Below are 22,280 nucleotides of genomic sequence, written 5' to 3'. Positions count from 1 at the left end.
TGTAAAATAATGTTTACTTATAAAAAAAATTTACCTGTCCTTAAATTGAACCTAAATGCCCTAATAGTTTTTGAGGTTTTAAATGGGAACATGACATTGCTTTTTGACCTATTCTGATCTGTGACCACTACTGACTTGTAATGACTACATGTATATATAATCCAACATCCAACTTAGATTTAGTACATTGTACAATGGATGATTCTTGTAGCATTAGCTTGAAATATTATTCACCTTTATGTATAAATCTTGGAGTACTATTGTAATTATTAAGAGGTTTATAAATCCTCTATTGAACATAAACTACAATACACATTAAGGAGTAATATTGAGCTATCTGGAGTTATATAGTTCACTGACCTAGTCTGGATCTACGCCCTGAGTCCCACAGTTTCCGCTTGTTTGATTTAATATTGAAGAGGTTAATTTTGATGACACATTTTCAATTTTCTCTCTCTAAATCCATATATGTTTTGTAGTTTTGTGGAAAAAAATGGCTGTAGTATTCAAGATCATTTAATTAGTGTATATATAATTATAAATGAAAACTTTAAAGGACGTTGTGCATTGTGTAAATACTAGAAATAATGAAATCAACACGGCAAATGAAATCAACACGGCATTTTCACTAACGTTTTCAGGCCTAATTATATATATATACATGTAATTTTTGAGGGATCGTCTGGGATGAGATTTCGGGATTTTTATATCCATATTTTTGCTGAAAATCTTATTGAATATTCAGAATATATGTATGCTGTATTGATTATTATAAGAACATCCCATCCATTTTCTTCTATTATAATAACCCCAAAAGCCAAATAATAACTCACCTAGTCAAACATTGATAACCTGCAGTGTTGTATATCCCTCATTAATATTCAATATTTCTAGTCTTTTTATTTAAGAATACTGTGTAACATGAAATGTTCATATATACTTTCTTTCATGGTTTAATTTGGAGCATTCATATTAGTTTGCCAGTAAAAACTTTCCATTTAATATTGTTTCTTTAAAAATTTCCCCTCCAAAATATGACAACAGGCCTTATATCTCGATTGAATGTTACCTATATATCTAGTTGGTATAAAATTGATACTGTACTGTATTTTAAAAATATATGTTACAATGTATTGAATAATTGTGCATATCAGTCGACTGTCAAAATCCTATAGCTGTCACTTAAGTGGACCTTGACCATACAATAAGATACACTGCAGTACTGTGTGTGTACTGCTTGTTATCGCGATTGCCTGCGATCTATATGACATCAATTGTGTAACAACTGAACAATAACATTCATCCATTAAATCTTGTTGACATTATATGCTGAGTTTACAAATTCGTCAGCTATACACATTGTTATATTGTATCTGTGGTACAATTGTTAGGTGATGAGAACCCACTTATTGGCATAAAGCATGGTCAAACCTCATTTCCTCCAATATCACACATTGTAACAGAAAACACATGAAAGTAACAAAATATAAATTATTTATGTGTGTAGTGTATAAAATCACTGCTGAATAACTCAGTCTCGTCTCAACTCAAAGTAAAAATCCAGTCCCATCAGTAATTGAAAAAAATCTATACAAAATATGCTCACCTGATCAAGGCTCAAATACTCAGGATTTCTAAAAAATTTTCATGACCCCTAAATTAAAGAGATAAGCTAGCTAGGTCTGAGTTTAATTTATAAGCAATTACCCTGGATTATTAAAAATTGATAGGAAAATAATTGATATGTAGACCTAGTTAATTATATATATATATAAGGTATTGTAGTCTTATTATTTATCACAAAAAGGAAGATTGTACAATGAAGTTTGGTTATTTTGATGTTCTAGGCCATTTTTACAGTACTATATATATAGAGTTTGATTTTTTTTCATGCTGAGTAAACAGTATTTTGTATGTTGTTTATCATGTACAACTGGTGTTTTGGAAGCTAATTTAAATTATATCAGTATAATACTTTAGTTATATTATTAGTATAAGGTTAATTTCAAATTCACGCATATTCTTGAATGATGTAAGAACATAAATTATAACCAGATGACCATGATGGCACATATACAGTAGTGTATATATATCTCCCAATTATTTGATATAATATGTAATTAGGCCTGGATATATCCATCATATATAATTACTTATGGCCCTAATTTGGTATAATGTTTATGCCACCATATACATATATACCTACATGTATACACTTGATCAGTGATGGTGTTAATTACCTGGGCTATTAAGAATAATCAGGTGTTTATTGGTCAAAACTTTTATTAATCAACCAGCTAGGTAACATGAAATTCAAATCAGTGATTTAACATAGAAATTGAAATAATAATAAATTGTAAATAACAATCGCTTGGTCGAGAACAATACCAATGAAATAATTATTTTAGATAATGCTAATGAGGAAAGGCCTCAAAGATAGGTTGATCATCATGATAAGATTCATGTTATTTAGATGAGCATGCATACAGTTTATAGTGAGCTGAGGAATTTGAGAATCATTCCCACTTGCAATATGATCAGTGAGGTCTGTCATCATGTCCAGTTCAGTTTTATTCAGCATCCTTGTTATCTTATATGTTTGAAGAGTTCAGAATACGGTATGTATATATATATATATACACATTCTTTCATTAATTAAAACCTGTGTAATGAAGGCTAAAAATGGATAATGTTCCATTTCTAAGTCATTATATATATATATTAATGGTCTTCTGTTATGAGATTGTCATTTAAATACTGACCACACATCATACTGTATAATACATGTATAACTATATAATATAACTATAGGCCAGCAAGGCCTGAAAACGTTAGCGAAAATGCCGTGTTGATCGCGTCGATATTTCATTATTTCTACTATAACTATAAATATATATACACCAGGGCCCAGTTGTTCAAAAGTTTATTAGCTTAATCACTTGATTAGTGACAAAATGTCATTTCTCCTTCACTTCAAATCATTTGTGTGTATATAATCCTTCAAAATAAGCAGGTATGAAGAGACTGGTAGGTGTTATATATATATACAGTCAAGCCTGTATTAAGCGGCCACCCAAGGGACTGACAGATATTGGCTGCTTAAGACAGGTGGCTGCTTAAACCTCATTCCACTTTTATAGCATGATTAATTTTCGATATTTCATTGCTAAAAGCGTAATAACGAAACCCATCGGTGTCTATAGTTTCTTTTACTCGAGAAGTTTTTATTACGTAATAAAATTGATGGTCCCATTTCCCCAAAACGGACCCCATCGGTGTTTATAGTTTCTTGTACTCGAGAAGTTGAGGCAGATTGGATACATTGACAATGTAAGTACAGATAATTCCTCACTGGAAAAAAATATTAAACACGTTATTTTTAAAATGAAAAGTCATTTAAAAGTTAAAATAGACAATTGACCATTTTGCAGGCCCCCCATCAATATAAATGATGATTGGATCACTTAGTAGCCAGACATTCCGGATACTAATTGGCAGGCTATATCTATGTGATGACAGTTTTATCTGGGAGTCATTTGTCAAACTCAGTAACCCTTATGACTGGCCGTTTCATATGTTTCTGTACCATGGCTGTTTTCGGCCGCTTTTTGGTACAAAAAGATACAAAAGAGACTGACTCATTTCAACTTCGCTTTCACATCTTTCTGTACCATACAATGGTACAAAAAGATGTGAAAAAAATGTACCATGAAAAAAAGTGTTACAGTTTTTTCATTTCATTTTGCCAGGCTCTTGCGGCCATCGTACCATAGCCAGTTACTATACATGGAGACCCCACCACAAATGACCCTGACTGTTCACAGGCGATAAACCAAACAAACAATCAAACAGTTCACTCATATTTAGGTGATCATGAGTTACCTTGGCATTGGTGTGTCATGTAATGGAAGTAGGTCAAGTGACCTACGTTTTGACCTTAATTGACCTACCGTATATATACATAAAGAAAAAAGTTTGTCTGGGTTATGGCATATCTCTTTAATACATGCTTATCACTATAGAACTTCATACTTTTGGGTTTGTTTTTTATATTGTTCATATATATATACTGAAACGAAAAAGAAACGCAACTTCAAATTGTAGGTTTAATAAAATAATACTTGTGAGCATTATGTTTAAATTTCATATGTAATAGTTAATATTGAATATTGATGTAACATCCTTTAAATGTTTAGAGATTTTTAAGAACAGGTCACTTTGCTAGAAGGTCATGATTGGTAGTACCCTACGTGAATCCAAGTTGAAATGGCAGCAGTTTTGAAACCGTGCCCTAATATCGTGTGTGTCCTCCTCGAACAGTTATCACATCTCTAATTCTTTGTTGCATTGAGTTCATCAGGGCATTGACTTTCCGTATTGGAATGTTATTCCATTCTTGGACGAGTGCATTTGCTAACTGAGGGAGGGTATTTGGGGGGTTACGGCGATTTCGAATTCTTCTGTCTAATTCATCCCACAAATGCTCGATTGGGGACAGGTCGGGGCTATATGGAGGCCAATCTATAGGAACAATGTTCTGTGTCGCAAGAAAGTCTCTACAGACTCTTGCAACGTGTGGTCTCGCGTTATCTTGCTGAAAGGTTAGATGATGCTGCCTAACAAACGGCACAACATGGGGCCTAAGGATCTCATCCCGATAGCGTACGGCCGTTAAATTCCCATTGACTATCACCAAAGGCGTCTTCAAACCATGGGAGATTCCCGCCCAAACCATAACTGATCCACCCCCAAATCGGTCGTGTTCCAAAACACAGGCGTCAGCAAAACGTTCGCCTCGACGCCGGTACACACGTTGACGGCCATCTGCTCGAAATAACGTGAATCGAGATTCATCGGTGAAGAGCATAGACCTCCAACGTCTCATAGGAAAACGTCTGGGCATATGTGCCGTTGCCCATTGCATACGACGTGCTCGACGTTGCGGTGTTAGTGGTAAACCAACGTACTGTCGCCTTGCACGCAAATTAGCCTCACGCAGTCTGTTGATCACTGTTTGGGGATGAATTCGACGGTTATGATTACCAATCGTATTCCTTGCCGTTTCAGCGGCCGTTAATCTCCTGTTACGCAGGTGTGCCAACCTAAGAACCCGGTCTTGAATACAAATACAAAATTAATCACAATTTTCCATGTTGCGTTTCTTTTTCGTTTCAGTATATTAACTTCATGATATTTCTGACTTTATTCACGTTACTCCCCAATGTTAGTACCATCAGTTGTGAATTATAAGATGCTATATGTGATTTGTCTGTCAAGCACTATAGAATTAGTTCCTGTCCAAAGTCATCATTAGATTGAACTCTGCATTCTTGGCACATAATTTCACATCTGAAGTGGGCCTACGCCTGTATATTATATAATCGCTAAATCATCATGATTTAAATACTGTTAAAACCTGAAACACATTTTCTGTTTAGATATTTAATTGTAAAATAATGTTTACTTATAAAAAAAATGTACCTGTCCTAATTGAACCTAAATGCCCTAATAGTTTTTGAGGTTTTAAATGACATTGCTTTTTGACCTATTCTGATCTGTGACCACTACGTATACCGTATACTGACTTGTAATGACTATATATATAATCCAACATCCAACTTAGATTTAGTACATTGTACAATGGATGATACTTATAGCATTAGCTTGAAATATTATTCACCTTTCTGTATAAATCTTGGGAGTACTATTGTAAGAGGTTTAAATCCTCTATTGAACATTAACTACAATACACATTAAGAAGTAATATTGAGCTATCTGGATTTATATAGTTCACTGACCTAGTCTGGATCTACGCCCTGTCAGTCCCACAGTTTCCGCTTGTTTGAATTGATATTAAAATTGAAGAGGTTAATTTTGATGACACATTTTCAATTTTCTATCTCTAATTGACCTAGTCTGGATGTTCTCCCCGAGTCCCACAGTTTCCGCTTGTTTGAATTGATATTAAAATTGAAGAGGTTAATTTTGATGACACATTTTCAATTTTCTATCTCTAAATCCATAGATGTTCTGTATTTTTGTGGAAAAAATGGCTGTAGTATTCAAGATCATTTAATTAGTGTATATATAATTATAAGTGAAAACTTTAAAGGACGTTGTGCATTGTGTAAATATTAGAAATAATGAAATCAACACAGCATTTTCGCTAACGTTTTCAGGCCTAATTATATATATACATGTAATTTTTGAGGGATCGTCTGGGATGAGATTTCGGGATTTTTATATCCATATTTATGCTTAAAATCTTATCGAATATTCAGAATATATGTGTGCTGTATTGATTATTATAAGAACATCCCATCCATTTTCTTCTATTATAATAACCCCAAAAGCCAAATAATAACTCACCTAGTCAGACATTGTGATAACCTGCAGTGTTGTATATCCCTCATTAATATTCAATATTTCTAGTCTTTTTATTTAAGAATAATGTGTAACATGAAATGTTCATTTATACTTTCTTTCATGGTTTAATTTGGAGCATTCATGTTAGTTTGCCAGTAAAAACTTTCGATTTGATATTGTTTCTTTAAAAATTTCCCCTCCAAAATATGACGACAGGCCTTATCAATATCTCGATTAAATGTTACCTTGTTGGTATAAAATTGATACTGTACTGTATTCTAAAAAAATATGTTACAATGTATTGAATAATTGTGCATATCATGAGTCGACTGTCAAAATCCTATATAGCTGTCACTTAAGTGGACCTTGACCATACGATAAGATACACTGCAGTACTGTGTGTGTACTGCTTGTTATCGCGATTGCCTGCGATCTATATGACATCAATTGTGTAACAACTGAACAATAACATTCGTCCATTAAATCTTGTTGACATTATATGCTGAGTTTACAAATTCGTCAGCTATACACATTGTTATGTTGTATCTGTGGTACAATTGTTAGGTGATGAGAACCCACTTATTGGCATAAAGCATGGTCAAACCTCATTTCCTCCAATATCACACATTGTAACAGAAAACACATGAAAGTAACAAAATATAAATTATTTATGTGTGTAGTGTATAAAATCACTGCTGAATAACTCAGTCTCGTCTCAACTCAAAGTAAAAATCCAGTCCCATCAGTAATTGAAAAAAATCTATACAAAATATGCTCACCTGATCAAGGCTCAAATACTCAGGATTTCTAAAAAAATTTCATGACCCCTAAATTAAAGAGATAAGCTAGCTAGGTCTGAGTTTAATTTATAAGCAATTACCCTGGATTATTAAAAATTGATAGGAAAATAATTGATATGTAGACCTAGTTAATTATATATATAAGGTATTGTAGTCTTATTATTTATCACAAAAAGGAAGATTGTACAATGAAGTTTGGTTATTTTGATGTTCTAGGCCATTTTTACAGTACTATATATATAGAGTTTGATTTTTTTTCATGCTGAGTAAACAGTATTTTGTATGTTGTTTATCATGTACAACTGGTGTTTTGGAAGCTAATTTAAATTATATCAGTATAATACTTTAGTTATATTATTAGTATAAGGTTAATTTCAAATTCGAGCATATTCTTGAATGATGTAAGAACATAAATTATAACCAGATGACCATGATGACACATATATATATATCTCCCAATTATTTGATATAATATGTAATTAGGCCTGGATATATCCATCATATATAATTACTTATGGCCCTAATTTGGTATAATGTTTATGCCACCATATACATATATACCTACATGTATACACTTGATCAGTGATGGTGTTAATTACCTGGGCTATTAAGAATAATCAGGTGTTTATTGGTCAAAACTTTAATTAATCAACCAGCTAGGTGACATGAAATTCAAATCAGTAATTTAACATAGAAATTGAAATAATAATAAATTGTAAATAACAATCGCTTGATCGAGAACAATACCAATAAGATAGCTATTTTAAATAATGCTAATGAGGAAAGGCCTCAAAGATAGGTTGATCATCATGATATAAGATTCATGTTATTTAGATGAGCATGCATAGTTTATAGTGAGCTGAGGAATTTGAGAATCATTCCCACTTGCAATATGATCAGTGAGGTCTGTCATCATGATCAGTTCAGTTTTGTTCAGCATCCTTGCTATCTTATATATGTTTGAAGAGTTCAGAATACGGTATGTATACACATTCTTTCATTAATTAAAACCTGTGTGATGAAGGCTAAAAATGGATAATGTTCCATTTCCAAGTCATTATATATATTAATGGCCTTTAAAAAAGCTTCTGTAATTGATAACATTGAACCTACAGCTCAGGTTGTCATTTAAATACTGACCACATATCATACTGTGTTATATATAACTATATATATAACTATAGGCCAGCAAGGCCTGAAAACGTTAGCGAAAATGCCGTGTTGATCTCATTATTTCTACTGTAACTGTATATATATATATACACCAGGGCCCAGTTGTTCAAAAGTTTATTAGCTTAATCACTTGATTAGTGACAAAATGTCATTTCTCCTTCACATATGTGTGTATATCCTTCAGAATAAGCAGGTATGAAGAGACTGGTAGGTGTTATATACAGTCAAACCTGTATTAAGCGGCCACCCAAGGGACCGACAGATATTGGCTGCTTAAGACAGGTGGCTGCTTAAACCAGGTTGGCCAGGAATGGCCTGTTGCCCAATTCTTTTTATCAACAGTTTATTAAATTTATCATTTTATAATGCACTTATATATTATTGATATTGATAACAATATACCATGTACAGTGTATTTTAAAATGAAAACCAACAAAGATAAAAGTTTTGATGAATTTGATAAAAATACCTGGTCATGTGATCATCGCGGATGTCTACTTCCGGACAAAATGGTCGCTTAATACAGGATGATACAACAACTCGGGGAAGATTTTTGTGGCCGTTGGCCACGTTAGACTGGTGTCCGCTTATTTAAGGTTCGTTATATATATATATAGTGTTTTCCATCGGGCGGACCACAGACTGGCCGCTTAACGGAGGTGACCACTTATTTAAGGTGGCCGTTAGAGCAGGTGACAGCTTAGTGTTTTCCATCGGGCGGACCACAGACTGGCCGCTTAATGGAGGTGACCGCTTATTTAAGGTGGCCGTTACAACAGGTTTTACTGTATATAGTTTAAGAACATTTTGTCAAATAAGTTTTACTAGAAATTATTTTATCGGGATTTTAATATTGTTGTTAAACTGTAATTAGCCTATCACCTTTTGAACATCTGGGCCCAGATGTGCCAGTTGTTAAGCATTGTTAGCTTATAATTAAGGAAAGGAATGTCAGGTATTCCAATCAATACCAGGTATAGTGCCTAATCCTTTATGAAGCATTATACCAATTAAATCCATTTACTTGACATTTCACCGATTTGTCTGCTGCAAAACACCTTAACAGTTATTGATTTAAACAAGGAATATATCCGTTTTGTTTGGCACTCAGTAATCTATTTTAAGTACAGAAATATAATCAGGGTCAGTTTATATACAGCAAGGAATCTCTATATTGACCTCAAATATAAACATGAAATGTATTTTTGATTGCAAAATATATGTATGTAAAACATACTGTACATTGGTGTGTATATGTACAAACCTTTGATATGTAAAACATACTGTAAATTGGTGTGTATATGTACAAACCTTTGATATTGAATTCAAATATTTAAACTCGGATATTAAATGTCTTCTGTTATTAATTAAATATATTGAAATGTTGGAAGCTCCTGTTGGCATGTTAAGGAGATTTAAATGTAGTTAATTTGGAGATTGAGTGTGCCATATATATATATAAAACAACAAACTATTGATATTCAGTTGATATCTGGTTCTTCTTTCTTATTTATCTTTATAAACAACTTCTAAATTTTGTTTAAACAGCTATCATTTTTTTTTACTTTCACTCACAGCTTCTGAAATCATTGTTTTTCAGAAGCAAACCTAGTGAGGTAGACAATTCAGACTGTAAAAATGTACAAATATAATCAACACGTGTATAGTTCGAAAAGATAAAGCCATATTGATTGCAGTCGTTTGTCATGTTGAATTTTTTTGTTTTGCGTAAACAGAGAGTCGTTTAATACAGTTAAAATATATAGCGAAAACGCTCGGGTGGAATTGAAATGGTCGCTTAGAACAGAGACTCAAGCCGCTTAATAGAGATGGTCGCTTAATAGAGATGGTCGTTTGGACAGATTAGACTGATATATATACACATGCATATTTAGCTAGATGGAGAAAATCAATAGACATGTATTTTTTTTACATGCATGATGATCAAATGACTACACCATCCTTAAATGTCGTTATATCATATAGCTGTTCATTGGACACCAAACAAAACAATAACAAACTATTAATGACTACAGTGTCATTTAGATGTTAATTATTAATCTACTAATTATGTATATACATTCAGTCCCACAAAACAGTTTACTGCAAGATTAAGGTGCAGTGAGAAGAGAAGGTAACTTTTAGCTATTAAAATATTTATTACGTATATCAAATTAAACGTTGTTGATGGCTCTAATTTAGCCTTCGTATTGAGTCAGCAAGGAGATATAGTTGGAGAGGGGATATATTTATAGGATTTGCTTGAAGTGTACATGTATAGTTATACATGTATATATATATTATATAATGCATGATTGTCGGTAACCCACAGTCCTGACAGTCATTGATAGTGAAAGAACTGTTTCACATATATAATTTGAAGGACTTTCTAAAATCAGACACCTGCATTAATATGTGCAGACTATTCAAGATGTGTATTTGTCCGTTAAATTTATTGACAATTAGTAACACATATATTGCATCTTTTGGTGTTTATATTAGCCCCCATGACAGGATCCCCGAAATAGTATATGTATGGTGGTATTTGATTGGTTGCTATTGATAGAGCTGATCGAGCGTTAATGTTAGGACTGGGTTAACGAGTATGTACAGTACCTTCCACTTAATCGGGTAACGCTTAATAGTTTTAAGGATATTTCGTTTATTTTTGTAAAAATTCAGAAACCAAAACCATTTTATCTTAAATCATGATGAGAAAAATTGTTTAATTGGGTTGGGGGTGGGGTATGTGTAAAAAGTGAGATCACATTTGTATATATAAACAGAATTTTGATGTGCGATAATAGATTTCCATTAATTTTCTTATAGCCCCAGAACTCCATAAACACATATTTACAACCAATCTCATGTATGAGTTTGTGTTTCAACCTCCTGGGGTCAAAATTGAGGGCATAATTGTTACTGTAATAAATTTTTATCCTCACTTGATTGTCCTGATACTTTGGCATGCACTAAACATCTATGCTTTCTTGAATGAATTTGCAATTCGAACTCCTTGATTACTATTTCCATTGTCCTTGCTCTGCCAATTCGTATCGATCGCTGATGATGCCTCCTTAAATATTTCATCTCATAGTTTGTTGAAGTGAGTTCAAAATATGGATAAAATCCATTAGCATGATCTATAATAGATGTCTACATTGAAAAAAAAGAAGAAATGTGATTTCAGTTACATATGTTACTTACTGTTTAGAACTTAAATTTAGTCACAGATATTTATGATTTTCTAAGAAATTATGAGACAAAAAAGAATTGTCACAGATGTTTGATAAGGAATTATGAGACAAAAAAAAATTGTCACAGATGTTTGATAAGAAATTATGAGACAAAAAAGAATCCTAAGATATGGTTGTGTAAAATACAGACTCTGTATACGTATAACTAACAAAACTTAATTGTCTGGCTCTGTATTTTCCGTCCTAATTTGTCAATACAGTGCATGCATGAAAAACCCAAACATTAAATTACCACTATGCCTAGGTGCATTGACACAGTATCAGGTCGGATTGAGTTCAAACACATCATTGATCATGATTTATTTATCCTGGAGTCTTATATACTGTTACACAGCTCCGTACAGTGGCTGGTACAAGTATTTGAGAAACAAATCAATTATTCACACCATAACAAGCGTTGTCTATTATATATAATCATTGTTGGTCAACCAGTGCCATATATATATTGTCTTCAAATTGTTGAATTTTGCTTCTGATGACTTTGTGAAGTGATGAATTGAGTTCAATTTTTCCTATTCATTTTGATCCATATTTTCTTCAGACCTGTATTTTGAAAAATCAATGTTTATCAAAATTTTACAGCTCAGAACCATATATATCAATCGGCATTTATAAGAAACTTGTCAACCATGCATTCCTTATTTGAAATAATTATATAAACTTCTTGAGTTTTGGAAACAAATCATCAGTAAAAATCCTTTATTCACACTATTCTGAAAAATCAATTAGTTCACCAGAAGAACAAAATTTATATTTTAAGGTAATTTCTTTTTAAAGGAGTCAATGTTTTTAATGTGTGCAGTTATATTCAATCCTGGCAATGTCATGCTTTCCATATTTTAATTCTAAATTCAGTATTTTGGAAATATTTTAAGTTAATGTTAAATTTTGGCAAATTTCAGTATTTGAAGAATCTTGACACTTTCACCCAAGCGATGGCAACGTTTGGAAGTTACTTTGGGCTAAAATTTCAAGCCTTGATTAGAAAAAAACAGATCTTGTACAGATTGTCTCTTGCATTGTAACTAATTGAAAAAGCATTTAAAAATAGATAAGACTAGCTCTCTCTGCTGGAAAATTTAAACATAAAAATTGATTACCAGGTATGTACGTAACAATCAAATAAATTTTCTTCTTGTTCTCAAATAGGGAGATGTTGGCAAACATTTTTAAGTAATTGGTCGATTGTTCAAATTGATTGGAAGTAGTCGAATGAAGTTCTGTTTAATTTTCCTTCCCATTGCATCTTCATTTAACTGTAAATATGACAGACAATTTTCCACCTAATATTTGATTACATAGCAGAAAGAATATAAACAAGATCTGTTTAATGTCAACTTTATATTACCCAATATATAGATATTTCTGTAAAAGGAACCAGTCATTCAGATTTGTACATAGTGTTAAATGCAGTCTGTGTTACTCAGCTGACGCAGCGTATGCTTTTTAGCTAATAGTCTGGCAGAGTCATTGATTATCATACCAGAATGCCACTGGTTTGATTCCTGTTAGGGCACTTGATTGACAGGAATGTCGATTATAATTAGACCTACATTCTTTTCATTAAATTTAATCATGATACATGTTCTGAAACATAAGTAGAAAATTGTTTCAAGTGCACATATATTGTCCTCCAGGGACTTAAAATATTTGATTATTTACGAAGTGATGTGTTTACAAATATCTAGAAAATTGTTTCAAGTGCACATAAGTGCAATATATTATATACTGCATGCAGGGACTTTATATATACATAAACGCAGCTGCCTTTAAGGCTTTTTAGGAGTTCAAAATTGGCCCTAGATCCAAAATTGGGAAATTTTGCAGCTTTTAAAACAATTTTATAATTTTAGTATAGATTTATCTGAATTAGTTGACAGCTTTTTGATTATTACCTATTATCACAGCCTGTTCTACTGTCAGTGATGAAGTGAACCATTACCTCATGTCTCGGACCAATTATAATTAAGTAAACAGACATTCACTCAATGTCCGGTTAATCATGATGATCACGTTTCATTTCTGCACACAATGCTAAAATTAAAAAAAAAGAATGTTTGAAGTCATGCTTTGTTTCCTTGTTATAGATAACAGCAACATATTTTCTCCAAACTTGGTATAATAAGGTTTAAAGAATTAAAGGGGCTCTGCAAGTTTTACCTGACTTAATTTGACTTAATGGGATGGCCCCTTGATTAAATTAAAACGTCATTTTCTGTCATTTCTCTGGAAAAAAAAACTGGAACAGTTACTGTTAATTGTTAGCAGGTTTTCTTCTAATATGATGATAACAAAGATAAATGCCTTAGGGGCCTGGCCAAGATCAACTGCCACTCTTGATGGACAATATTTGGCAGAGTTATGGCCCTTTGATTAACAAAAATATGTTTTCTGCGGTTCCCATGCATGTAATAACTCCCACAAATATCTGATTATCATCAAACTAAATGGCAACAAACTTATCATCACTTGATTTAAGAACAACATTGTTGTTTGCCGTTAAATAACTCTCCCATATATTTTCTGACAGCTAGTCTTCAAGTTTACAGGAACAGGATTCAATGTAGCCAAATTCTTGATAGGGTTTGGGAACTTCTGTATAAGCTAGGTTTTTATCTTTTATCTGACCTTCAAGCAATAGATTATGGCTCAACAGAATTTATCATTCTGGCGAGCTAAAATATATGACGTGTATGCATGTGATGCTGGTATATGATGTATAATATAATTTTCAACTTCTCTATGATTAACAGATAACTCTGGTGTAATCCATTTCGACTCCACTACCAAAGCAGTGATGGCCGAAGTCTCACAGTCTCATGAAAACATAAAGGAAAAGGTAAGACATTTTAAAATATCTGTGTATAAATTTGTTTTTCTTAGATGATTATGTTAATTCTATTTGTTTTAACTAATTACACTTGAAGTAATAATAAGACTAAATCACCTCACATGAGTTTTGTTTCAATGTATATTTGCAATTTGTACACAAAATCTCTCGCTTTATAACAACAATGTACTTTTCCATGATTTATAATCTGTCATCTTTGGCGTGTATTTGTTTTCATTGTAATATTAATATAATCAGCAAGCGAGTCAATAACATTATGATTAATTGGTTGGTCAATTGTCAACGTGGTCACCCACTCTCCTTTCAACTACATATATTGCTTTAATACCCCAATCAGGTGTGAATATAATGGGGGTTCGTCTTTCTCACCATGTACATTTGTATACGTACTTAATCATGTTTTTTCTCAAGGTACTCTATCTGGTTTCTTCAGCACATTTAAGTCAATATTAGCTGAATTTGTTGACTTAAACATATATACAATATTCAGTATTTTGCAAAGTCTCCAATTATCTCCCCTTCATGATAAGTTTGATCTGATCAGCATGTCTGTCTCTATGTCTGTAATGTTTACTAATTAGGTACTATGTGACCTCCATGGGAGATGTGGCACAGTGGGTGGTCAGGTGGCACAGTGGATGGTCAGGTGGCACAGTGGGTGGTCAGGTGGCACAGTGGGTGGTCAGGTGGCACAGTGTACGGTCAGGTGGCACAGTGGATGGTCAGGTGGCACAGTTTATGGTCAGGTGGCACAGTGAGTGGGTGGTCAGGTGGCACAGCGGATGGTCAGGTGGTACAGTGTACGGTCAGGTGGCACAGTGGGTGGTCAGGTGGCACAGTTTATGGTCAGGTGGCACAGTGAGTGGGTGGTCAGGTGGCACAGTGTACGGTCAGGTGGCACAGTGGATGGTCAGGTGGCACAGTTTATGGTCAGGTGGCACAGTGAGTGGTCAGGTGGCACAGTGGATGGTCAGGTGGCACAGTGTACGGTCAGGTGGCACAGTGGGTGGTCAGGTGGCACAGTTTATGGTCAGGTGGCACAGTGAGTGGGTGGTCAGGTGGCACAGTGTACGGTCAGGTGGCACAGTGGATGGTCAGGTGGCACAGTTTATGGTCAGGTGGCACAGTGAGTGGTCAGGTGGCACAGTGTACGGTCAGGTGGCACAGTTTATGGTCAGGTGGCACAGTGGGTGGTCGGGTGGCACAGTGAGTGGGTGGTCAGGTGGCACAGTGGGTGGTCAGGTGGCACAGTGTACGGTCAGGTGGCACAGTGGATGGTCAGGTGGCACATTTTATGGTCAGGTGGCACAGTGAGTGGGTGGTCAGGTGGCACAGTGAGTGGGTGGTCAGGTGGCACAGTGGGTGGTCAGGTGGCACAGTGTACGGTCAGGTGGCACAGTGGATGGTCAGGTGGCACAGTTTATGGTCAGGTGGCACAGTGAGTGGGTGGTCAGGTGGCACAGTGAGTGGGTGGTCAGGTGGAACAGTGGGTGGTCAGGTGGCACAGTGTATGGTCAGGTGGCACAGTGTATGGTCAGGTGGCACAGTGAATGGTCGCATGGCACAGTGAGTGGTCAGGTGGCACAGTGTATGGTCAGGTGGCACAGTGTATGGTCAGTTGGCACAGTGTATGGTCAGTTGGCACAGTGGATGGTCAGGTGGCACAGTGTATGGTTAAGTGGCACAATGTATGGTTGGGTGGCACAGTGGGTGGTCAGGTGGCACAGTGTACGGTCAGGTGGCACAGTGGGTGGTCGGATGGCACAGTGAGTGGGTGGTCAGGTGGCACAGTGAGTGGGTGGTCATGTGGCACAGTGGGTGGTCATGTGGCACAGTGGGTGGTCATGTGGCACAGTGTACGGTCAGGTGGCACAGTGTACAGTCAGGTGGCACAGTGTACAGTCAGGTGGCACAGTGTACGGTCAGGTGGCACAGTGTACGGTCAGGTGGCACAGTGGATGGTCAGGTGGCACAGTTTATGGTCAGGTGGCACTGCAGTGTTCCCATTCACGTAGAAACGTGCGTGATTCACGCTCATTCTACAAAAATCACGTACATATTTTTGTCTCCATGCGTGACTTGCACGCGCTAAAATGTGCAAATATCGTAGGAAATATTGGTTAAATTTGTATTAAGAACTTCTTCAAATCTTGATATTATTTAAGACTATAGGCACGGTAAAAACCGCTGCTCCGAATGATTTTAAAACTAGTAAAACTTCAGGGTTTTCTCCGTAAACAGCTCGATCTTTCAAGCGTTTGAATTCGTTATCTGTGCATCACTCGCGATGTAAAGCGCGTAAATGATCAAGACTAAACCAAAATGGCTGCTATGGTGAACAAGGGTTTTTTAAACCGCAGCACTCGCATGGCAAGCGATTACGACTTGCAGTCAGTGACAGTGATGGCAACATCAACGGCAAAATTGTCCCGTATTCCCCAAGCCAAAGAAGATCAAACGTTCTCAGACGAAACGGCTGGGGGAGTTTGATTGGCTTTGGACCGGCGAGCTCGAGGTTACTGAGGATGACGGCGACAACAAAAACATTTCATACATGTATTGCAATGTTTGTAAAAGACATAGGCCTAATCATGACTCAAAATCTCCCCTTTATAAATGGAATGTCAAACTTTCCAAGATCAGCACTATTACGGCAACAAGACACACAAGAACACGTGATTGTTAAACAAAATGCAAAACAAATCAATTACATGACCGCTGCTAAAATAAATGTCCAGGAAAAAAGCCCGTATTATTTAATGTATTTCCAATAAACATGTAATATATAATCCAGGTTCATTTATGGTTAATGTGAGTGTTGTTGAAAAGAATGAGATGCAATCTGTCTTAGTTTTCCTTAAATCAATAAGTATTAATTATATAATCCAGAATGCATTAAATTAAGGTGAGGTTTCAGGAATTAGTTTTAATAACATAAAACAAAAGGAAGTGGCTGCTATATTTAAATCCCCAGATTAGCCCTTTAAATTCTGTTTGATTTTGTCTGTTTTACAGTTTGTTACTTATCATAGAACTTTCAACATTGACATTGTGCATCACGTCTAATTACGTGTATCGATCGAACTCCATAAAGTTTACTATACAAATAAAGAATAGTAATTGCATTTGAGCTGTGCATTTGTTTTTATTGAAAATGAAAAGTGAAACACAATACAACTCTGACAGAGTATGATTAAAATTTCATTTGAAATTTGAAGCAACACATTTTTCAACTGGTCCTCAAATACTTACCTGTACCCTCAAAAATCTTGCTGTACCCCCAATTTTCAAACCATGGGGGTGCCAAAACCCCCAGAAAGAAATATGGGTGGGAACACTGCACTGAGTGGGTGGTCAGGTGGCACAGTGAGTGGTCAGGTGGCACAGTGTACGGTCAGGTGGCACAGTGAGTGGGTGGTCAGGTGGCACAGTGGGTGGTCAGGTGGCACAGTGTATGGTCAGGTGGCACAGTGTACGGTCAGGTGGCACAGTGGGTGGTCAGGTGGCACAGTGGGTGGTCAGGTGGCACAGTGTAAGGTCAGGTGGCACAGTGTACGGTCAGGTGGCACAGTGTATGTACGGTCAGGTGGCACAGTGTACGGTCAGGTGGCACAGTGGACGGTCAGGTGGCACAGTGGACGGTCAGGTGGCACAGTGAGTGGGTGGTCAGGTGGCACAGTGAGTGGGTGATGAGGTGGCACAGTGAGTGGGTGATGAGGTGGCACAGTTGGTGGTGAGGTGGCACAGTGGGTGGTGAGGTGGCACAGTGGGTGGTGAGGTGGCACAGTGGGTGGTGAGGTGGCACAGTAAAGGTGAGGTGGCACAGTGGGTGGCGAGGTGGCACAGTGGGTGGCGAGGTGGCACAGTGGGTGGTCAGGTGGCACAGTGAATGGTCGCGTGGCACAGTGAGTGGTCAGGTGGCACAGTGTATGGTCAGTTGGCACAGTGTATGGTCAGGTGGCACAGTGGATGGTCAAGTGGCACAGTGGATGGTTTGGTGGCACAGTGGGTGGTGAGGTGGCCCAGTGGGTGGTCAGGTGGCACAGTGGGTGGTCAGGTGGCACAGTGAATGGTCGCATGGCACAGTGAGTGGTCAGGTGGCACAGTGTATGGTCAGGTGGCACAGTGTATGGTCAGTTGGCACAGTGTATGGTCAGGTGACACAGTGGATGGTCAGGTGGCACAGTTTATGGTTGGGTGGAAGAGTGGGTGGTCAGGTGGCAGAGTGGGTGGTCAGGTGGCACAGTGGGTGGTCAGGTGGCACAGTGAGTGGTCAGGTGGCACAGTGGGTGGTTGAGTGGCACGGTGGATGGTCGGGTGGCACAATGGTAGGTCGGGTGGCACAGTATGTGGTCAGGTGGCACAGTGGGTGGTCATGTGGTACAGCGGGTGGTCGGGTGGCACAGTATGTGGTCAGGTGGCACAGTGTATGGTCGGGTGGCACTGATTGTTTGGGTGGAACAGTGTATGGTCGGGTGGCACAGTGGGTGGTTGGGTGGCACAGTGGGTGGTTGGGTTGCACACTGGTAACACACTTGCATTTCATCTAGGCGGCTGGGTTCAATTCCTTGATCAGTCCTTCAAAGATTAGGGGGCTATGTATACCTGCCAGACCACTAGGATTTTCTGCAGGTATTCAGGTTTCCTCTCACATTAAAGACCTTTCATGTGCTTTCATCTGGGCAACAGTCACTACTGCATACCCAAGCCCTTAAAACGGCCATTAAAAACCCCATTAAAATTTCCCATCATAAAACCATCAATCATGCTATTAATTTTGTACCTTTAATTGCTATTAATTGAAAAATTTTAATACAAGTTTGATAGTCTTTAAATGTGACAGTTTTCAATTTTAATGATCATCAAAGGGTTGAAACAAATCAATTAGTTCATGGTACTTAATTAATACATTTTAATGGCTATTAACAAAACATTTATAATGATCATTAATTATTTTAATAATGGCTTTTAATTTAACATTAATGACTATTAAAGGTACAAAATTAATGGGTCTGAAAAAAACCCAATAAAATTTAAATGCATTTTAAGGATTTTAATGGTTTGTCAAATTGCCCATTACAAACCCATTAAAGTTTTCACTAAGTAATTGCCATTACAATGTAATGGGGCCATCAATAATTAGTTTTCAATGTAATGGGCATCAAACCTTATGGTGTTATGGGCATTAAACATTTTTTGGTGTAATGTAATGGCCATTAGGTTTGGAGCAAAACCATTTTTGTAATGCCCATTAACGGTGTCATTACTTTCTGAAGTGTACTCTGTAATGGCCATTACATTTCGTCAGAAAAGGTGTAATGGCCATTAAAGGTGTACAAAACTAAAAGACCATTACAAGAAAATACACTTTAATGGCCATAATTTTTACAAATATAATGACCATTACTTTTAAAGTACAAAAACTGTTTAAAGATCAACACAATGGTAATGGCCTTTACGTTTTTACAAACAAAAGTGTAATGGCCATTATATATATACAGGTATACAAAATTAACGGACCTACATGTGACTATTACATAAGACGCATTCAGAAAATTTAGAAAATGCATTTTACCACTTAATTTCATCAAAGTTCATCATGAACTGTATCACTATGCATGTTTGACAATATCGTTGTACATGTAGTCCTTCCATTAAAAATTGCATTCAAAGTGATCCATCATTTGTTTCAAATTGATAACTGCTTCAAAAATGGATATTCACAGTACACAATCATGTGGACCCAAAATCCTTTTAATATTCTTCAGATACATGTAAGAGTGATTTATGTTCATTATTGCATTAATTCTCAATGTACATATGATGTGTGTTTGTACAATTTGGTTGAATAGGCAATACAATTTAAGAAATGCCAAAGCTGTTTGAATATAATGTACACTATGTAAATTTAGGTCACATGCATGGTGATTGGTTTTAAGTTAATTCTTACCTATAAACAGGTTGACATACTTCCAGAGTTGAATATTTCATTTCCTGGTAGTCTTGTATTAATCATGAACCAGGTATTAAAGATAAATAATTCCCTTCATTTGTAAAATAACATGTTGTTCATATGTGTGAGAAAAGCCTCATGGCTGCCATGTATTGGAACTCTCCTGCTTGAAGTTATTGGGCGGGAAAAATTTGGCGGGAAAATTTGGCGGGAAATTTGAAGGTTTTTTTATTGTGAAGGGGTTTAGTAAGCCTGTACAGTTTCCTTATTCTTCTTTAAGCCAACAACAAAATTGTAATATAGACATGGAATTCAACAATAACAATATAATTAAAAAGAAGATACTGAAATAATACATTAATTTAAGGTCAACAATTCATGGTAGTATATTAAACATTGTCATATATATTACAATATGATGTGATGATATTTGTAATATTTGTAATGGCCATTTCAAGAAAAAAAATGTCACTTATGAGGAATAACAAATGTAATGGCATTACATAAAGGTACCATTAAGTAATGGCTATTGCATTATGACCATAATTTGTTATGGTCATTAAATGGAAAATGTAATGGGCATTACATGAAGGTACCAATAAGTAATGGCCATTGCATTGTGATCATAATTTGTTATGGCCATTAAATGGAAAATGTAATGGGCATTACATGAAGTTACCAATAAATAATTGCCATTACATTGTGATCATAATTTGTTGTGGCCATTAAATGGAAAATGTTATGGGAGTACATAAAATCCACAGTTAGTAATGGCCATAACATTATGATGACTCCACTCTAATGGCCATTACAAACAGAATAAAGGCCATTAAAAAAAATACAAAACATGAAGTAATGGCCATTATTTTGTTAATGACCATTACAAAGAAAATATTAATAGGAAAGTAATTGAAATTTAGAAAAATAATGCCCATTACATTACTTAACTCCAGGTTTGTCCCAAAAATGGAAACGAGAAATAATGGCCAATTTTAATGGAATCAGTGTTTTTAATGGTTTTGTAATGGGTTTGTAATAGATTTGTAATGACTTTGCTGGGCAGTAGTGAGTGTAGGTTAATATAAGTTGATATAACTTGTTTCCTAATTGGTGTAAAATAAATAAAGTTTACATTTGAGAAATCCATCTTTTGATTATCACCAATATGTTTTGTATACAATTCTGTGGTTATCTCATCATTATCAATAATATATGTTGATGTGATATATATACAAAAGTTAAAGCTGGCATTTAAAGTTAAAAAGCTGCAAATTGAGGTTAAAAATATATATATACCGTATTTGACCTAATAAGGGCGCAGGACACGGGTAATTGACAGTGGGGGCGCCCTTATTAAGATTAGTTATTCTGAAGTTTTATGAAACAGACTATACCTTATAGCAGATCTAGAATACCCAAGGCTGTGGAAACGGTAAAATATTCAGTCATAAAAATATTCCAGATGAAGATATCTATTATATCTGTATATATGTTATTTATCAACAAGAATGAAATCTTTTACTTTATCTTCAAATAAAGATGGTAAGTTATTATTTGTATGTGTGTTTAGTTTTGGGTGCTCTTTGCACTGACATGTCATCTGTAGGAATAGACAAAATGTGGCAAAAACTTGTGTTCCAGTTACTTAATTTGTTGAAGAAAATTGAACACATTTGATTATAAAGTAGCAAAACATTTCACATGAATTACTACTTTTGAACACCATTTTGACACTCAGTCAAAGATGTATTTCCTTGAAAAAAGGTAGGGGCGCCCTTATTAGGTCAAATACGGTATATACAGAGCTTTAGTATGTTCTGGTCATTGTACGTATCTATAATTAATTAGGAAGTGCCAAAAATTAAGTTTGTGCTCTGATA

The 22,280-nt window shown here is 35.6% G+C and overlaps 1 protein-coding gene across 1 annotated transcript in view; it reads left to right on the top strand.

Annotated features, from left to right (window-relative positions):
* Positions 1-22,280, top strand: part of LOC117318171 (spermatogenesis-associated serine-rich protein 2-like) — a 52,569-nt gene that overhangs the window by 6,270 nt on the left and 24,019 nt on the right. Inside the window, exon 2 of the mRNA XM_033873192.1 lies at positions 14,350-14,435. Coding sequence (XP_033729083.1) covers positions 14,350-14,435 — 86 coding nt within the window. The remainder of the gene's footprint in view (positions 1-14,349; positions 14,436-22,280) is intronic.

Source organism: Pecten maximus, chromosome 19 (genome assembly GCF_902652985.1).
Source record: "Pecten maximus chromosome 19, xPecMax1.1, whole genome shotgun sequence".
Lineage (NCBI taxonomy): Eukaryota > Metazoa > Mollusca > Bivalvia > Pectinida > Pectinidae > Pecten > Pecten maximus.
Note: the sequence above shows the minus strand (reverse complement) of the source record. Positions and strands in the feature narration are given on the sequence as shown.